The 20616-nt window shown below is 46.9% G+C and overlaps 1 protein-coding gene across 4 annotated transcripts in view; it reads right to left on the reverse strand.

Annotated features, from left to right (window-relative positions):
* The window catches only part of PXYLP1 (2-phosphoxylose phosphatase 1), a 62032-nt gene that overhangs the window by 19405 nt on the left and 22011 nt on the right, over window positions 1-20616 (reverse strand). For 3 of the 4 annotated variants that reach the window (XM_032258880.1, XM_032258886.1, XM_032258893.1), the window contains one exon: window positions 14565-14696. In XM_032258880.1, the coding sequence (XP_032114771.1) occupies window positions 14565-14643 (79 nt within the window). In that variant the 5' untranslated portion in view covers window positions 14644-14696. Of the gene's footprint in view, window positions 1-12101; window positions 13488-14564; window positions 14697-20616 lie in introns of those variants that run through there. The other variant, XM_032258901.1, reaches the window with a different exon arrangement.

Genomic DNA, 20616 nt, shown 5'->3' on the forward strand with positions numbered 1-20616 from the left:
TAGCACATAGCATCAATCCGCAAGGCGCCCTCCCAATACTAGGCATTCGAACAGGTCCTGATGCATAGAAGCTGTGAGGAGAAGTCTCCCCAGCTCCATCTTGACCCCTGACCCCAACTTGATTCTCACTGTTCTGAGCTGCTCCGCCCCACAGGATGTTTCTTATCCCTGCTCCTCTGTTTGCTTGCAATTCTACCCTCACCCTCTGCTCCCCAAATTCGGCCAATGCTGTAACTGATCCTAGGGGTCACCTCCTCCAGGAAGCCCATCCCGAATCCCCAGGCAGTTCCCATATCCCCCTTCGTGAGCCTACTCAGTTCCTGCTGCCCTCATCACACCACAGTACATGTAAAGCAGGATCCCGGTTTGTCACCCTGCCATCCAAGGGCTGGGGCTGTGCCTCTTTCACATTTATATCCCCTGCTGACTGACAGAGGACAGGTCATCCAAAAATCCCTGCTGAACTGAGCCAGACACTGCGCTCCATGCTTTTGATGAAATATCTCATTGACTCCTCATGTGGAGCACTGAGGGTTACCAAACCAGTCTGGGGTGAGGGGCATCCAAGACAGGCCTCCCAGAGGAGACCCCCAGCTGGGTCTGAAAGGCTGATGAAGCTGGCTGCATGGAGGGGAACCTGTGAAGCACAGCCAAACACGGCAGATGAGTCAGCAAGCTGGCTCAGGTTACGTCTTGGGTCTTGGAAGGCCTGGTCAGGTTGACCTCACCAGGGCTGATGGGCAGAGCTGCACTCTGGGAGGAAGGCTGGGAAGGGGCCTGGAGGAGCAGACCCCAGGCTGCAGACTGCCTCTTCCCTGGTGCTGTGCTACTCACCACATCAGCTCGTGAGGCTTGCCCTGATCATCTAGATAAAGGGAGCTGAGAGACAGACTCAGGGGCTGGGGGCAGACACAGCTCCAGGACGCTGCTCATCCCAGCAGGCTTTGTCCAGGCCCCCCAGTGCCTCTGTGGGACAATCCGAAATGCTGCTAACCCCAAACAGATGATAGGAGCTCAGATGTCACAGGGCAAGAGAAAGAGGCTGTGGGGGCGACAGAAAGAATAATGAGCAGATAAATAGATGGAAGGATAACGAGTTTCATTATGTAGGCGGGAAAACCCATGAATCTAAATGAGTGCCCTGGGGCCAGTGTGCCACCAGAACCAACCTGAATAACAGGATATGAAATATCTTTTATTGATAATTAACTCTGTACCAACGGGCACACAATTTCTCTGTGGTGTGATTATCAAGTAGGAGGGCAAATTTCCTTAAGCCACCTCTGGAAATGAGCCTCTCATTTATGGTGGCTTTCTCTGCTCATCTCATCTACGATCACTTTCATCCTGTTCACACAGCCATAACCCTCATGTGTAAAAATGCAGACAAGAATTGAATTCTTTCAATTTCAAAGAAGTGGCAGAGAACATGACCTCTAAAGCATCTCCTTGGGACCTCTCAAAAGCAACCAACAAACTTGTTAGAATCATGAATAAAACAACTGGATGCTGCCCCATGCAGGCTCCCTCCCCTCCACCCTTCCCCACCCCGTCTCCCAAATGCACAGTGATGACTCCGTGTGCATTACTAGCAAACATTCCCATAGCTATGGCTAGGATGCAAGCCAAACTGACCCTCTCTCTGCTTTTCCCAGCTTTGGATCTCAACCTAGGAAGAGTAACCACCAGTCAGACAGTAGACCTTAGGCAGAGGCAGGTCAAGGGAGTTAGCCAAGGTCCCACGGCCTGTAAGCCCAGGCCTGCTCACCCCTTAAGCTCGGTATTTATGCATTTTCCATCCAGCCATCCAACATTTATGGAGCACCTGCTGGGGATTCTTCAAGGAATAAGACAGACAAGGTCTCTGCCCTCACTGGGTTTACAATCTAGTTGTGGGGAACAGCCAGACATTAAATAAGAAAAGGGGAGGAGAGAGCACATGGACCATAAGGAGAAAATAGCCTTCTCAGTCATGGGGCCCCCTGCACTCCCTGGTTGCTGGCTAGGGGGTACAGGTATGGAAATGATGCAGTGAAGATGTGGCTATAAAGGAAATAATGGGAAGTTACCAAATGTGGTTAAGATTGAGTGTCGACTTGATTGCACTGAAGAATACAAAGTATTGATCTTGGGTGTGTCTGTGAGGGTGCTAACCCAAGTAGATTAACATTTGAGTCAGTGGACTGGGAAAGGCAGACCCAACCTTAATCTGGGTGGGCACAATCTGATCAGTTGCCAGGGTGGCTAGACTAAGAAGTAGGCAGAAAAATGTGGAGAGAGACTGGCTTAGCCTCCCAGCCTGTGTTTTTCTCCCATACTGAATGTGTCCCACCCTTAAACACTGGACTCCAAGTTCTTCAGTTCTGGAACTTGGACTGGCTCTCCTTGTTCCTCAGCCTGCAGACGGCCTATTGTGGGACCTTGTCATCATGTGAGTTAATGTTCTATAAACTCCCCTTTATATATTTATCTATTCCATTAGTTCTGTCCCTCTAGAGTGTCCTGACTAACACACCAGGAGTGGTCAATAACAGCCTTAAGCAAAACAGGACATAATCAACTAGACTCGGCTTACCAGCCAACACTAGAAACTTTTCCAGAGAGATATGTTTCATCTAACGATGATTTGCACTTTTTAAGTTTCATTTATTCCATTGATAGTCCCCATGGAATAGAAAAAAGGAGAGAAAAGGCCAGGGTCAGAGTCAGATCACAACAGCACAGGTTTCTAGGCTGTAAGCCCCTGTCTGGCCTTTGAACCTCAGGTCACCTTAGTTATCCCCGAAACTCAACAACCCATAGGGGCAGCAGATAAAGTTACAGCGGAGCATCTGCTGCCAGCTCATTATCTAGGAGTTACTTTGACTTGCACAAGGACACACCAGGTTCTTTCCCCGAGGGTGCCTAGCTAACATCCCTGATCTCCAGGTCTCCTTCCTATACCAAGGCCCTGGAATAGGGCCGAGGACAGGAATCTACCTGCATACATGGCCTTCTTCTTGCTTTAGGAAATTGCTGTATGCAAGCACCTCGCAGGTACCTTGGAACTGACTTTAATGGAGTACAATGAAGGGCCATGCCTGGATCAGCTCATCTCTCCCTACTTCATTCTGTGGAGACAGACCCATCCTCCTTTGGGAGCAGCTCCCCTTCTCATGCCAACCCCATGGCCCAGTGGAGGCTGTCACGTTGCTCCTCCAGGACCCTGTCCCTGCCTTGCTAACTAGCCCAGGGATGGGGACCTGACTCTAGGCAGCTGTGCCAATAAGGGTCCTTTCCAGGAAAGACAGGCTGTTCCACGTGGAAGACACTTTTGTACTGGGAGTCAGGTGGCTTCCAAACCCCTCCTTCCTACCATCTCCCTGCTTGTGTGATTTGGCTTTCAGCCCTCTTCTGGTTACACAGACACCTGGCAGATTACATTTGGGTGTCAGGGATCCAAAGCTTCCCAGTAAACGTGAGCACGATGAGGCTGAAGTGTTGGCTCAGCTCTGTCTCCATTGCTCTGGGCTCAGCTGCCATGTAAGTCACCCCACTGACTATACCAGCAAGGAACCTCTTGGGGCCAAGGTCCAGCTCCACCATCTATTTTCTACCTTCCTAGCTCCTGGGTGTGCCTTCAACACTGGGCTCCAGGGTGTGACCTCAACACTGGGCTAGTCACTTCCTCAGGGGACTATAGTCACTTCTTACTTGGAACTCCACTGAAGTCTGTCCTCAGTTGCCCCTGCTGCCATGGTTCTGAATGCAAGGAAGTAGCCTGGGGCTAGGGACTGCAAATGAGCTACCATATTAGAAGGATGTGAGTTCATGTCCTGGCTCTGTTACGTTCTAGCTGTGTGACTGGGGGCAAGTATCTCTGCCTCTCTGTGCCTCATTTCCTTCATCTGTCAAATGAAGGTGATGATACCTACAGATCAGGGTGATAGTGATGACGATGAGATACCACCTGTGAATGGATTCTGGTAAGGGATCAAGAAATGCTATTTTCAATTTTAAAAAAGTGAGCGGGACATGGTGGTGCTTGCCTATAGTTCCAGGTACTCGGGAGACTGAGGCAGGAGGATTGCTTGAGCCCAGGAGTTCGGAGCTATGGTGAAGAGCCCTGATCACACCACTGCATTCCAGCCTGGGTGAGAGAGTGAGACCCTGTCTTATAAATGAATGAATGAATGAATGGTGTTTTCTACACCCATCCCCTGGATGTGATTATTCCTGTTTCTTGCAGGCTCTTGAAAAGTGCTCCCTTCAACTTGGGATCTGGAAGGGATATTGAACCCCTGTGTCCTCCCCTTCACAAAAGCACAACCAGCCAATCTCCTTTCCCCTCTTGGCCACCCCAATTTTAGCAGATTTTCTGACTCCCTTAAATACATTCAGCTTATCTGAGATAGCGCCTCCTCATAGGCTAAAACACCCCCAGTCCTGCCACCTAATTTCTCCAATTTCCTCCGCCCAGTAATCCAAAAGGCTCTTGAATTCTCTCTCCTTCACAGGTCTGCCAAGGAATAATGATTTGGTCTGTCATTCCCACAATTCCCTTAGCACTCATCAACCCACTAAATTATCTTAAATGCCCACCCTGTCTCTACTCTGTACTGAATTTTAAAAGTGCACTGTAACTGTCAAATGAAAACCAGAACCACAACGAAGAGCCCACAGTTGTTATCTGCCTCTCATCATCTGCGTTTAAAGGCTGGAGTGGGAATCATGTTATACAGGTGAAATGGGAAAAGTGAAGCCCACATTTGTAGACTTTGACACACTTGGTTTTACACAAACAAGACTGATCAAACAGTTGAATCTGCTTTTCCCATTTTGATCTATCCAATTTCAGCTGCAATACACAGCTTTCTTGTTTTTTCTCATTCTTGATGTTGCCTCATGGTGAACCACATTAGGTCAGAATTTATTAATTACTTCTGATATGCCTGGTAGCATTCAGGGAGCCAGAGAACTCCAGCAGAGTTCAGGGCTGGGCATATCCTATCAGGCTGGAGCTCTGCTCCCTGTGCTGTTTGCAAGCTCCATCTCCTTCTTGACTGACCCCTTCCACTGACATTTGCCTCTGAAACCTAAGTCCACCTACTGCTTGAGCATGGGGGATTCCCCCTGTGGACTAAGCTTGAACTCCAGTTGCAGCCTCTCAGAGGGGTCAGGAAATGCCACACTCTTCTGGGAGCTGCTGGTAACTGGCCTTACCCTAACAAGGCCATTGGATTAGATGATGCAAACACCAGACTCCAAATCAAGACAGAAACTAGACATAAGAGATGTCCATGCCTCCAAAAAGAACCATGAAAAAACTGTCTCCTTAACCTTCTTGGGTCATGAAGGTTATGATCCTCATCTTTGAGAATCTGATAAAAACTACTGATCCTCATCCCTGAAAGAGAACCTCAAACAAAGTCTTTTCAATTTGACTTTTGGGGGTTTATAAGACCCCTGAAACCCCATGGGACAATGGAGAAGTCCACGGGTTCAGGCTGAGAACAGGTTTTCAATTTCAACACTCAAGAAGAGAAGAACACATTTTCTTTTTTCAAAATGAAAAGGGATCTTTAGATTTCATATAAACATGAGTTCATCCTAAAATAGTCATTCAACACTGAAGTATAAAAAGAAAAGGATTTATCACCCATAAATCCTACTACCCAGAGAACCCTACAAGGAATATTTCAATGTATTTGAGTAGCTGTGTGCCCTGCCAGAAGCTAAGCATGTGCTTCTGTCCCTGCTCTGGTGGGAATGGTGACGGACGGTCACTCAGGTCCAAGGACATTGTTCTCTCTCCCCAAGAGGAGCAAATAAGTTTCCTGTGTCTCAAAGGTCTGCGCCCCACTGAGGCCACCAAACCAGCAAGGTGTCCTTGAAGTTGGGTGGGTCATCTGCCTTCTGTGTAAAGGCTCAAAAGAGACAGTCAGGCTGGTCATCTGGCTATGTCCTTGGGGAGGCACCTCAAGGAAAGAGAGAATGTGGCCCAGGGTGGGGCCTGCACTCTCAGGCATCTGGACATCCCACAAGAGCTGCCCCACCCTCTGGTGGATACCTAGGGTTGGTGGGGAGGGGCAGACCACTGGCCAGTGGATTCCAGCCCCTCAGATGACATGGGGAAAAGAGAAGGGCAAAGAGAGGCAAGAGGTGATGCTGAAGCTCCAGCCAGATAAATCCTAGAGAGGGGCCATGTATCCCAGCCACTTCCCCATCCCCTCCCACCCGAGCCCACCCCTGAACTGCCGCTCTGAGGCACAGAGCACATCTGCAGTGTGTGTGGCAGCCACACTGGCAGGAGGGCAGGATGGTGGGGAGGGCAGGATGGTGAGTCAGTCACAGAGCTCTCTCCCAGGTGCCCACCTTACTTCACCCTCATGGACAGGATTCAGATTCTGCCCTTTGAGGCCTCTTTTAGATCAGCCTCTTTCTTCCCTCTCGCAAGGTGGGACTGCTAGTATATGACAAGGCTCTGCCTCTGATCAGCACTCACTTCAAGGTGGGCTTCGTCCTTTTAATGTCATCTGCATGGGGCCAGAGCCCTGTTGCCAAGACAACAGGGAGTGAGTGGGGCCTGCGCTGGGCAGCTTGGCTCAGCGGGCACACACTCCGCCTGTGAGGCTCCAGCTGGCCTCACGCGCTCCCTGCAGTGGGTCCAGCCGCGAATCCTGCAGCTTTCTATTCTGTTCATCTCTTCAGTGGGTCTGGGAGATCTACAGGCACTCTCCTGAATTCACTAAATTCTTTTACTGATGCTTTCTATTTAGTATTGACTCCTGCTGACTCAAGACACACACACGCGCGCGCTCACACACATGCACACTTTCTCTCTCCCCCCCACCCATAAAGGTACCATATTTTTTTTAGTTTAATATATTATGCACAACCTTCCAGGTCAAGAGAGACAGGCCTACGTGATCACGAGGTAATGGAGAAGTTGCTGTTGTACACGTCGGTTGCCTTCTCCTTTGTTTCTTATTATAAATGGTGCTGCAGTAAACATCTTTAAACAGATATCTCTATCACCTCATCTAATTATTGGCTAAAACTTCTTTAAGATTAGTAACTAAGAAGAAAGAAGGGAGGGAGGAAAGGAAAGAGAAAAGGAAGGAGGGAGGGAATGAGGGAGGGAGGAAGGGAAGGAGAGAAGAAGGTCCTTATTTTTACACCCTGAAAGAAAACTAGAAATGATCCACAGACATAAATGTGTCCATACTCAGCTTGCAGAATAATCTGCTACATGATACTCTCACCTCCCCCTTCCAATGCATCTACAACATGAGCTTAAGAAACTGTCAGATGTAATTTTGTCACTCATCTACGGCAGTTATTTTTTCACCCGCAGATATTTAACTCTATGTGGCAGCTGGATGTAAAGCATTCTGAGGACGAGCAAATTAAAACTCCTAGAAATCAAACAGAAAGTAAAGTCTTTAAGAAAAGGACCAAAATTAATAAAAAATACAAAATTGAAAACTTTGGTCACAATGATGAGATGGTGACATCACAGAACTCTTAGGTTAACAATGTAAACCTTCATTTTCAGTTTCTCATACTTTTTATCTCCAGCTCAACAAAATAAAAGCCCAGGAGGAAGTGCATTGGGACTTTTAGAATAGAGGACACAATACTTTAGACTCTGGGCATCCGAAGGGCTTGCATATCCCCAAACCTTTTCCATGAAGCACACTAAGATTTCATGAAGCTCCGGATTCAAACATACCACTCCATGGCTTTTCTCCATTGAACCTACACAGGCAAAGAGCAGGGGGCGGCCACGTCTCCTAGCTGCGTGGCAGGACCTGGCTTCCTCACAGCTGAGCAGCTCACTTTCCACTACTTTCATCCACATGTGTGCCTCAGCAGAATCACTATTACCAGGTACTACAGACCTCAGGGGTCCCTGCAGAGTTGACACCACAAATGCTGATGGCCGTCTACAAGGGTGAGCAGGACTGAGGACACGAGGGTCTGAACCACTGAGGAAGGTGTCACAGCACCCTGGCACCTGTGAGGGCTACTCGCTTACCTACTCAGAGGCAGCTCTATGTCAATGTACACACTGTTCTATCAAGCATTGTTATTTTCTTTCTTAGCGGGCATCAGACTGGAAGCAGCACAGAAAAAGGGAGGGGATACAGGGGATCAGGGTCACAGGAAACATGATAGCTCTGCAGGTAGGAGAGTTCCCAGGGAATCTATAGAAAACACACACGTGCTCTTTCCCGCACCCCCACTCTCTCTCACACACAGCTGGCTAAGTGGGGCCTCCTCAGCTGCCCACCTGAGAACTTCTAATCCTGGCTTCCAGACCACTCCTGTCTTTAGGCTCCCCTGGCTGCTGCTATTCTGTCTCCTTTGTGGCCCCTCTTCCTCTGTCTGCCCAGATTTTCTTCTCTGGCTCTCTCTTCTGTCTGCACCACAGGGCACAAATTCAGGAGCTGACAGGGACTAGGCAGGTGGGCGCTGTGGCGACCAGGAGAGCACCCCCCTGCCCAGGGAGGCAGCCCCAACTCAGCTGCCCGGCTCCTACCGGTCTCTGTAATGCACTGTGGGCCAGGTTGCTGGGGAGTCTGGCTTTTCAAAGAGGGGCTGGAAGTTTATATGAAATTGCCTAGTTTTAAAACATTGGTAAATAAATTTAAAAATCTGAAAACAGGGGTTGGGCCAAACAAAACAAGTTCACAGGCTGTTGCCCTGGAGCAGCTTCCACATGCCCCGAGGAGCCCTGGTCCTCCGGGAGCCGGGGCTTCACCGGCGGGAATACAAAGTCCCCAAATGGTGGTTTCTGGCAGGGTCTTTCACAGGCCTCAGACCCTGAGGTCCACTCTCGGGCAGGACACTGCATCCATGGGGCCCACTGGGTACCTCCAGTGACGTCCATGCCCTTCAATGACTCCTCCCAGCCTGGTCTCCTTCCTGCTCTGCCCCTACCTGTCCTGCCGCCTGGGCTCTGTCCCACTTCCCTTCTTGCTCGGAGTACTTTCCCTGGGCCTCTCTCTTCAGACCCAGGGAGCCACCAACCCTGAATGGTTGACCTCCTAGTCTGTGTTCTAAGAATTTACTTCCACCTTTGGCAGACTTATCCCAGAAGGAGATGAGACAGTTATGTGAATGAAGGCATGCATGAAGTATCTACTGAACTACCCGAGCCGGACTCCTGGGTGCCGTGATAGAGTCCCCCATTCCCCATCATCCTGGCTCCTGGGTGCCGTGATAGAGTCCCCCATTCCCCATCATCCTGGCTCCGTGACACCACTCTATAATTAGCTATAGAGTTCCAGAGCACTACCATGACGTCTCTTGGTTTTGCTTCTTCCTTTCAGGGTCAATACCTTCATCGGGGCCACCCTCAGCTTGTTACTAGATGAGCAAAACAGCCTCTGAGGTGCCTCCCAGCATCACCTTTTCACCAGCCTCTGGAGTGCTTAGATTTTGTGTGCATTAGACTCACCCAGAGAGCTTGTTAAAGATGTAGATTTCTGGATTCCACTACCGCCAAGATTCTGATTCTATAAGGAAGGGCACAAAATATGCTTTTTTTGGTTTGAGAACACGCATTTTGACAAGCTTCCCAGGTGATTCTGATGAAGGTGCTTTGGAAAACACGGTGCTGGGCTGCAGTCTTTCCAAGACACAAATCTGATGGCGTCTTCCCTGCTTCAGCGGCTCCTCACACCCTTCAGGATATAGTGCAGCGATAGGAGCTAGGTCCCAGACTTCATTCCAATTTCAAAGCTACCTACAGGCGACTCACCTGGGCCTGCTCTCTCTCACTCTTCCTTTGCACATTTGGCCAGGAGCACCTGTGCTCAGTTACCTCTTTGACCACTCCTGCCTTCCTTAAAGGATGAACTCAGATGCCATCTCTTTTAGGGGGGTCTTCCCCGACTCCAAGCTGGATTGGGTTCCTGTGCTCTAGCCTCTCATACTACCCTTCCATAAACGATCTCGAATTCATTTGATTTAACAAACACATATGTAGTGATTACTAGGTGCCAGGTACCGTTCCAGGTGTTTTATAAGTATTAGCTTGCTGAATCCTTTGGCAACCCTATGAAATGGGAACTATCATTGTCCCATCTGGCACAGAGTGGGTAAATAAGTTTCCTGAGGTCACATAGCTGGTATGTGGTGGACAGGGATTTGATCCAGGCATCCTGGCTCTGGAGCCCATGTTCTTTCTGACCCCACTGTGCTGCTGACTCTCACCTGTCCCAGCACACAGCACCCGGTCTTCCAGGGGGTCTACTTGTGATTCTTCTCCACTGGACAAATAGCCCTGGGCCTAACACACAGTGGAAACTAAAGCACAGTCGCTAAAGAACAAAATGTCACATACTCATGGCACTGGATCAATGAGAAAAGATAAAATTCAGAAAACCTCAGAGTTTAAAGAGACTTTGAATGGGATCAGACTCAATGACCTGTCCAATATGCTACTCTTCAAAGAGCAGCCCTCCAGAGCTGGCAGACTCCAGTGACAGAGAGCACACTATCCATTCCACCTCTGCATGGCACTGACTTTCAGGAAGTTCTACCATATGCTTAACTGAAATGTCTCTCCATGTTCACCTCCTCTTGCAGAGAGGGCCCTTCAGATATTGACAACAACCCTCACTCTCATTTTTGCAGGTTAGCCCTCCACTTTTCCACTTTTTCCACTGGGAATCTGAATCTCCAGTTCACCCTCAGCATTGCCTCTGAACCTGCTCTGGCCAATCGGGGGCTTGCCCAAGAGGAAAACCCCAGATATGGGTGCCATGTGCTCAGTATAAATTAACCCCATCATGGCCAATGCACTTTGCTTAAAAACAAATACATGTGTGATATATTTCAAAAGCTTTCCCCACCAAGTGGCTGAAGTAACATAAGCTCTGGCAACTTCCAGAACACCAGGAGCCCTGGTTTCTGATGATGGTGCACTATGATGAAACTGTACTGGTTTGCTTAAAAGGTTTATGTCAGTTATGCCTCCACGAGCCAAGGGTTTTCCCACACCATCTCTGTTCTCACATCAACCTTGCAAAGCAGCAATAATTAACTCTGTTTTACAGAAGAAGGAAGAGGACACACGATAGCTTAGCAGGGAAGCTGACATTCAAACTATGACTCTAGGGCCTGCGAGCTCCTGTCACGCCGCCATTTTGGAAATGCTGGTCAGAACATGGAGAAATGAGCATAAAATCAGCATTAGGGAAATGCAGGGGCCAAGGAGGGGAGTGAGTGATTACAAATGAGCACAAAAAGCAGAAACATAACTCATGATTCCTAAGTCTTCACATCCTGACAGTCTTTCCTTGTTGCACTAAAGGAGTCTTTTAATTTGAAGTTATTTTTCCACTTGTATGTATTTTAACTGCAATAACAAAAAATATCTCTGCCTTGCCTGTTTCCTTCTACAATTCAAACATCGGTAATTTCAGAATGTCTCACCTTCTAAACACAAAACACTAAGGACTTGAAAACATAAATGGAATTATTTTTATTAAAGACTATTACCATATAGCAAGTCACTAGTAGCATTTAAGATGAACATATTTTGAGAAGCTATAAACAGTATCTTAATCTCTTCTGTATTCCTTACTACTTCCACCTCCATAGTGCAGAAAAATGTCAAATATACATAAGCACTTAATAAATACATGTGGGTTCACTACATACTTTCTATATCCAGAGGAAGATCCTTATTTAAGCAATCTGATTTTTGAATCATAACCTGGGCCATTTCTTTTTCACATTCAAAACATCAGAAAAAAAACTACGAACCAGACCAAATAAAAGATATGATCATTTCAGACAACAAAGCCTTACTCTTAAAGCATGAGAAAACCAAGTTATACTTAGTTGCCTCAAATATGTTACTTAAAACAATCATATGTGCTAATTTTGTCTTCAAAAATAAGTAAAAAGAAATGGTAAAGAATAAAAGTCCATGTATTTTAGGATAAGAATAAGAACATAAGTGTTATGTAAGCGTAAACCTGTGCGTTATGAATTAGTACTGTTTCTTACAGCATAATAATAAGCAACCAATAAAGCAATTAAATAAATGGAGCAATTAAACTCCATTTCTACAGAAATGGGGAAATTTCAAAGTTACACTTTACCTAGGAGAAGAAGAGCAGTAAGAACGTCCATATCTTAATATCCTTCCGATCTCCAACAAGATAACCAAGAATAAAGAGCTCAGACCCAGCCAGGCTAATTTACCCTGCAAAATTTCCCTTAAAAAAAGTATGGCTGAAAATTGGCTTTCCTAAAACAGAAGGTACTTTCAGAAGAGTTATATAAGCAAAACACACAGGCCAATTCAGTGACGTGGAAAGCAGCTCATGCAAGAGAAGTGCCACAAACACAAGTAACACACATTCATGTCTCAGAACCTGTCAGCCTCTCAAAATAAAATCAGGGCTGAGTGTAACATCCTACCTCTCCAACCAAAGGATGGAAAAGTTTTAATGAAAGGTTATGAACAATTAAACTACTGAAAACCTTACCACACTTTTTGGAAAGGATTCCTATTTTACAGCTCATTTGCCATCTGGAATATTTTTAAACTTCTCATGCCCACCTTCTTTTGACCTCTTTTCCAATTCTGGAAGGATGAGTATTTTTAAATCTCTTTACTATTAGAAACAGCCTGTCATATGCACCAGATGTGTGCACAGGAATATGTCACAATTGGAAGTGAATCAAGGAAATTTCCTCAAAGCCTCTTCTCTTCAAACCACCCCCTCCTAGAGCCAAACCTTCCCCACGCTCCTCTGTACACTCACAACATCCCACTCACCCAACCACCTGCCGGTCTTTCCATCATTCAAACTGCAACAGAAACGCCACCTCCTCATACAGCTGTCCTGGATGGTGTGGGTGCCAATTACTTGTCTCCCACCCATCAGGGTGAAGTGGTTAAATGGAGAGAAGGCAGGTGACAGCAACAACACAATTCCTGGCATTGCATAGATGTTTTCTCAGCTTCAAATACACAGCAACAGAAGGAAAGAAAGTTAGGGTCTGTCTGCTTTTAGAGCAGGCATGGATTCATGCATTCAGCACATTTACAAAATATTACTATGTGCTGGGCAGTGCTGATTCCTGGGATACAGAGAGAAACAGGATGTGGTCCTTGCTCTCAATGAGCAGACAATCTGGTAGAAGGAAAAGACACAAGAACTGAAAATTATAATACTGTATGGTTGGTGAAAGGAGGGGGCCAGGAGTGGTAGTTCACACCTTGTAATATCAGAACTTTGGGAGGCCCACATTCTTACTACTCTTCCTCTAAGTAAACTGTGACTTTGGAATTTCCCCATTTCTGTAGAAATGGAGTTTAATTGCTCCATTATTTAGTTGCTTTATTGGTTGCTTATTACTGTGCTGTAAAAAATGTCACTAATCTATAATGCACAGGGTTATGCTTATGTAACACTTATGTTCTCACTTGAGCACAGGAGTTCGAGACCAGCCTGGACAACAAGGTGAAACCCTGTCTCTACAAAAATACAAAACATTAGCTAAGTGTGGTGGTGCATGCCTCCAGTCGCAGCTACCCAGGAAGCTGAGGCGGGAGGATTACCTAAACTTGGGAAGTCGAGTGCAATGAGCTGTGATCGCGCTACTGCATTCCAGCCTGGGCAATGGAGTAAGACCCTGATTCAAAGAGAAAACAAAGGGGAGGGGGCGCAGAAGGAAGGAAGGGAAGGAGAAAGGGAAATAGGTTCATGGACTCAGGGCATCCTGATGTATATAAAAGAAGCACCAAACCCTTAGGGGTTCATGGAGGAGAAGAGGCAAGGGCTAAAAGGGAAAGGATGAGAGGGAGTGAGGAAGAGAACACTCTTGGTAAAGGAGCACCAGGATCTGAGCACAGAAGAAACAGACATGGGCCACAGGAGGTCAAGGGGCCTCCCAGAAGACCATGGGCCACCACTGAGGGGTTGTCACTAAGGAGGTCCTGGGACCACATCTGTGTCTGAACACAGCCACTCTTGGGGAAGCTGTGGTGTGCACAGAATTGGGGCCTGGCCTGAGCCTAGGAATCTCAGCAGAGTACGCTGCATGCTGAGGCCCATGGCCTGGCTTTCTCAGAGTGCTCCTACCATGTCACAGGGGATTTCCGATGCAGCCCCTGCTGCCCAGGGGGGCGAGTTTGATACTGGTGACCTAACCTCCCCACCCTCCCCCAAACAACTCCAGCCCCGTGGCTGACTGAATGCTAAACAGACACCCAACTTTCAAGGACCCAACCAAAGGGCCAAATAGCTCTGCTCTGTGTAGCTCAGCATAAGAAGTCAAGCAGGGCCACTCAGTGTCTTCATCTGGGGAATCTGAACAAAAAATTTGGGAATAACCAGCGCAGTTCAGGAGTTCATGCAAAAGTCAGAAAAGCACACAGAACACTGCTCTATGGTTTAGGATCCCTCCTTGTAACTGGCTACTGTGAGCCCCAAAAACAGAAAGACTTCGTTGTCTTCAACCTCATTGTTCATTTATAAAACAAGGCTTCGGGACCTCCTTGTTTCCTACGAAGCCCCTACCCTCCCACAACCCGCGGTGCCCGGCTTACTCACAGAACTGCAGGCTGAGGCTCACAAATGCCAGCAGCGCAGCCAGGGCCAGCAGCAGCAAGAAGCGGTTGCGGAAAAGCATTATTAATTATTCTATTTTCTCTTCATGGTTTCACCTCAAATCGGGAACATGTCCTGTGAATAAAGCAGAGGTGATAAATGAAGTGTTTAGAGGTGGAAAACCAAGTTTGTCAACTGAAAACAATCTGATGAGCCCAGTCCCCTGGCAGGGAAGCATGCATCTCTAGCTGGAGAACAACAGCATGCTCTAGAGTTAGTCTTTGCCCCCAAATAAGCCCAAGTAAGAATGCACCCTTCCAGTTAGTAAGAGGAAACCAGTTCATGAATGCTTTGTTTATCTGACATCAAGAGGGACTGAGATATTTTATAGACATGACCTTCCCAAGGAAAAATGCAAAGGATGTTTATTGAGAATGTACACTGTGTTGGACAATGACGGAAATTTTCACGTAGACTCACCTCGCTGTGAACTTTAACCTTTAAATCTTCAAATTTTTTTTGATGGACATTTGGCTGAAATGACCTTAGTCTTCTTTAATTGTAATTGTTAATCTGAACACCAATCCTTGCAATGTGCACCGCAGCAGTGCTCTGGGGGGTGGCTTGGGTGTGGAAAAGGATTGACTAGCTCCATCTGCTCATCCAGACCTCCCTTCATCCTGGACCACTGAGCCTATTTCAGCTGGCTTAGTGGTCCAGGGGTCTTTTGGGAGCCTCGTCCTGCCTATTCCAAATTCCTCTAACCACATTACAAAGGCACAAAAGGATTTTTTTAAAAGGCTAAATAAGGTCCTAACTGTCTCTTCTGTGGGGGAAAAAAAAAGACTACTATAACTTTTACCCTATGCGTTTTAGAAGTCAAGTTTATTTCCTGGTTCTCTTTGGGATTTTAAAGAGAACTTGAAAGCCATAATCTCTTTAGAAAAGGTTCTTAAACTACAGTTAGATTGTGACAGTAATTTCAAACTTGAATCTTTCCCCCATTCAAATATAATATCCTTCAGAGACCAGACAGACAAAATCAGATAAAAGCTCATCTGCTAATGTGTGAGGGCTGTGTGACTGTGAATATCACTGAATATAGCCATTGAGCTGTACACTTGGGGTTAATCCTATCTCAATAAGCTATACTATGAAAAGCATGTCTTTTGGGAATAAAGCAAGAGCCAGACTTCCAGAGCCCCCTGCCTCCCACCTCCTCCCCAAGGGCCCAGCAGGTAAGTTTGAAAACCCACTTGTTTAAAGGACCTGTCAGACTTTCTACCAAAAGAGAACATTTGCTAACAGACTGATGAAAATGCACTTGCACCTTACAATTGAGCCTGTGTGTCTAGCAACCAGCACCTCTGTTAACAAACAGATCCCAATTTCATTTTATGTATTTACTTTGTGGTTTTACAACTCCATCTGGCATATTTGACAATCAGCAGTTAGTTCTCTTGTCCATTGATTAGATTTTTGAATGTGGTAACAGGTACATAGGTAACCAAATATAGAGCTTGTGTGTCAAATCTTCATCCTCATTATGTTTCCTGGACAGCCGCACAGGTGGTATGGGATGCGTCTTAGTCCTCTGGCCCAGATAGCTTTGTTCAACCTGGTATCATCAATGCGCACATCTGGAGTCCCCCTCTCCTTCAATCTCTCTGAGTGCTGGAGGGGCATGCTTCTTGAAGCCTCCTCCATGAATATGTTTGTGCATATCGGTGGTGTATTTTCAGGTCACCATCTTGTTAATGACGGAATGGCCCTTCTTCGTGGGAGCCCTTCTCCCAGACCCAAGTTGGAAAGGAAGAGCTGGGGGGAAACACTTCTGTCCCATGAGTCACTATCCCTGAGCAAGAGTCAGTGCCCCCATGCCCAAGCTCAGTACTACATGTACACATGTTCTCCTGCACTTCCCTCCCTCTGCAGCTCTGGCTCAAATCTTGTCTTCAGGCCTCTCACTCTGGGCCTGGGAAGCCACTGTGCCAGCCTTGGGGAATCACCCACCTCCGGTTTGTGATGCCGTGTGGTATCTTTTGTGTCATCACCTCAGAGGCCGACCTGCCTGCTGGTTGCTCTGCTTTTGCTTGTGGGAGGTGAGGGCCTTGTTTCTGCTGCTAGGTTAGGTCTTATTCCTCAACCACGTCCTGCTTCCAAGCTCTTAATGGATTTCCCCCTCCCTGACTGGCAGGAGAGGCCACTGGAACAGCTAAGTATGTTTTGTATGGTCTTATTCGATACTACCTTTTCTTTCTTTCTTTCTTTTTCTTTTTTGAGACAGTTTCGCTGTTGTAGCCCAGGCTGGAGTGCAGTGGCACAATCTTGGCTTACTACAACCTCTGCCTCCCGGTTCAAGTGATTCTCCTACCTTAGCCTTCCTAGTAACTGGAATTACAGGTACCCGCCACCACATCCGGCTAATTTTTGTATTTTTAGTAGAGATGGGGTTTTCATCACGTTGGCCAGGCTGGTCTCGAACTTCTGACCTCAAGTGATCTGCTTGCCTTGGCCTCCAAAGTGTTGGGATTACAGGCATGAGCTACTGCCCCGGTAGACACTGTCTTTTCATACGGGATTTGCCACAGCATTATTGAGAGTTGTCTTCAGGTGGTCAGGCGGGCATTCAGTGGCAACGACGGTTACTTGCTCAATTAAGTCTCCGTTTTACAGCATGGTAAATTTGTTGCAGTAACAGCCCCCAATTTTCTCATGCCCTTGGCATCCATGGGCTTACCCGGGCTTTTCCAATACTGACTTTTGGCTTGGCCAAGGAATTTGCTTTGGCCAATGGGACAATAGCAAATGTGTTACAAGGAGGGACCTGAAAAGTACTTACGCACTGGGGCTTGTCTTCCTTTGCTGCTTTTGCAACACTGAGACGGCAATGTGAAGACCCTAGGCCAGACTGCTGGGGGATGAGAGACCACATGGAGCCAAGGTCAGCAGTCCCTGCTGAGGCTCCCTTCAAACAACCAGTTTGCTGTGGCCACACCTGTGAATGAAGCTATCCCAGCCCACCCTGCTCCGGCCACACTACCAGCAGATGGATATCAGTAGCCTGTCCAGACTAAAAGAACTATATGGCCAGTCCCCAGAATCATAAGCAAATATAACGGTTGCTGTTTGAAGCCAGTAAGTTTTAAGGGCTTGATACAAAGCAAAAGCTAACTGATACAATAAGGAGGAAGTGCCTTGCATCTTTACCAGGATATTCTAAGCCAGGATCTAGATCTCAATATCCTCATCTGTAGGCACAACGTGAAAATCTCCATCTTGTCTTCGTTCTTTAATATGCTGAGTGCTTTTTGGGAAAGAAGCTATATTTAGTTTTAGATTTAAATATGTTAGGTGAACCAGATGGCTGGGATCGTGTAGCTGACTGACTGCTTCTAGTCTGCACTGCTGACATCTCCACCTGTCTGTGACTTTTCATTTGCTGAACAGTGGGACCATCCACCGTTCCCCCTTGACACTCTCTGGGGTTTGCACCCTCCCACTTCTGACTCTCCTGTGACAGCCTCTGGCATGGTCAGCGTTTCCATTATTTCTGCTTGTGCTAGGGACTAGTCTGGTATGATCACAGCCCTAAGGGCGTATACACAGCCTGGCCAGAGGAACGCTGAACCCCGGGATAAACACATGCCTTCTTCTGGAGTCCATTTCACTAGAAAACTTGAAGATAATGTCAAACTTTAGTCTTAGATTTTAAAAAGGCTAAATAATGATGATAGGATCCAAAATTCACATGGATTTGAAGAAGTTTGCAGCTGAAGGTAGGACCCCAAGGAGAAGGTGTGTGTGTGTGTGTGCGTGTGTGTGTGTGTGCGCGTGTGCACACACGTGCCTGTGTCCAACATGGGAAGTGGAATGCATGGTTCTGCTGTTGTGGGTGTTTCTTCGCTGGGGACAATTCTTCAGTGTAAGACACCGAAAGCAGCCCTAATGTGGTGTGAAGGACGAGGCTCCAGAGACTGGCAGATCTGTGTTCAATTCCCAGCTCTGCTGCTTATTTTCTGTGTGTCTTGACAACTGGCTCCACTTCTCTGAGCTGCAGGATCCTGCTTTTTAAATAAGACTGGGGACAGGAGCACAAAAGAGCAGGTGGCCGTGGGGAGCAAATCTCACAACAGGCAGAGCACGGCTGTCGAGCAGATGTGGACTATGTCTGACTTCCACACTCTGGAAGAATCACACGGACTCCTATGCCACGATCTAAACATAAGGATTCACTCTTTCCCCAGAGCTGTTGCTTCTGCACCATGCTGTGGCTCTGCTTTCAAATCCTGGCCAGTCGCCCCTTTCCTACTCACTGGCCCTAGCATCCATCAGCACAGGCAGCCATGTCAGCAACCACGTCCATGGCTCCTCTGTCACCACGAGCCTTTCTGGGGGCTGACTCAGCTGTTGTGTCCCTGCCTTACCCTAGGTTTTCTAGCCTGGAACATCTGTCTCGGCTTCTGTTGGGCCCCACCCCAAGATGATGAGGTACCAGCCAACTGCCTCTTTCTGGCACTGTGGTCTAATCTCCAGCCTGAGTTTTCCAGACCTCCCTTTCCCCCTCTCCATCCCAGGCAGGAGGCTCCTGCAGCCAATCAAGAAGTCACGCAGTCCCTGGTTCCCTTCCTGCCATATTCCTGCACTTCTCCCCGTAGGAACTCTGAGCCTACCCCTGGGGTCTATAGCAGCTCCTCAAGACACCTGGTGACACTCATACAAGTCATACCAGGCGACAGCCAGGATTCTGAGCCCAGAGCAGAACTCCCACAGCCTGCTTGTGCACAGCCCTAAAAATAAGATCCACAGGAAGATTCCCTGCTGCACCAGCAGGGTGAGGTGCTATGGGATTACAGCTCCCACATCTTCTAATCCCCAAACATCTCTCAAGTCCCATCACCTCCTGTGGAAAAGATGCTCTTGGCTCAATATGGCATCATGACCAATCCAATTCCTACAAATACTTCTGTGAAAACAACTGTTATATATCCAGGCTGAACATAAAATAGTTATTAGTCCTCAGATGTCTATTGGGCACAGCTGCAGTCTCCTGTGCTAAACCCACTTGGTAAAAACATCTTAAACCCAGAAATTGAATTATTACTCTGAATTCCTGATGAAACAGCAAAAACCAAACAAAAACCAGAAAACCCAGCTAACTCAATTCAACCTTACTACAAGTCTGAGCCATGAAAAAAAGATTTTAAAGTACAATTTTGAAATATAGTACTAGTTAATAAGCAGTTCACATTACGTTATGATGAACACCATTTCTGAATTAAAAGGAAAAAAGAACTTGACAAAGGCATTTTTACAAGCTACTATTCTACTACCAGAGTGCCAGAGCCCAAGCCTTGGCCTAATTTTTACCTTGTTAGAGCTGACAATACCACAGGCTCTCCTTCAAAGTGTACAGAATTTAGGGTGTTAAACATGACCACAACTGCTAGAAAGAAAACAAACTCATTTTACCTTTCATTTGTGCAGTTAAAATACCATTACCAAGAATAGAAAGATACTATTAAAGAAAATGCTTTAGACGTATTCCACGCGTTGATTTTTTTGGTCAGAATCATTTTGGCCTAAGTAAATACAGCAATATAATTTAAAAAAAATCTTCAAGTCTGCAATTGTGAACAAAACATGAGCCAGGCAAAGGTAAAAGCTATATCTTAATAGTTCTCCCTCTCCAAGGTCACATCAAAGTGCAGTTTAATTGCAAAATCAAAGATGCTTGCCTAAGAAAAACCAGCCTTGATGTCTGATGAAGATGGACAGATTCCAGAGCCTCCTGGAAACCCCAGGAAGGCACCTGGGATGAAGGGGTTGTGAGTTCATAGCAGTTATTCATGTTCCAGAGTTCTCCACTTAATTTGCAGGCTCATTCCTAAAAGCTGAAGCCAGTTCATACACTCATTCATTCAGTCAGTCAATTCAAAATAACATTTCCCGACAGCCACTAGGTGCCAGGCACTATTCTAAGTGGTAAGAACACAGGACACAGGATACAGGACATAGTTTTTGTCACATGGAAGGTCTCAGCTGAAAAGCACTA

This window comes from Sapajus apella, unplaced genomic scaffold (assembly GCF_009761245.1).
Source record: "Sapajus apella isolate SASKATOON/1434 unplaced genomic scaffold, GSC_monkey_1.0 scaffold4, whole genome shotgun sequence".
Classification (NCBI taxonomy): domain Eukaryota; kingdom Metazoa; phylum Chordata; class Mammalia; order Primates; family Cebidae; genus Sapajus; species Sapajus apella.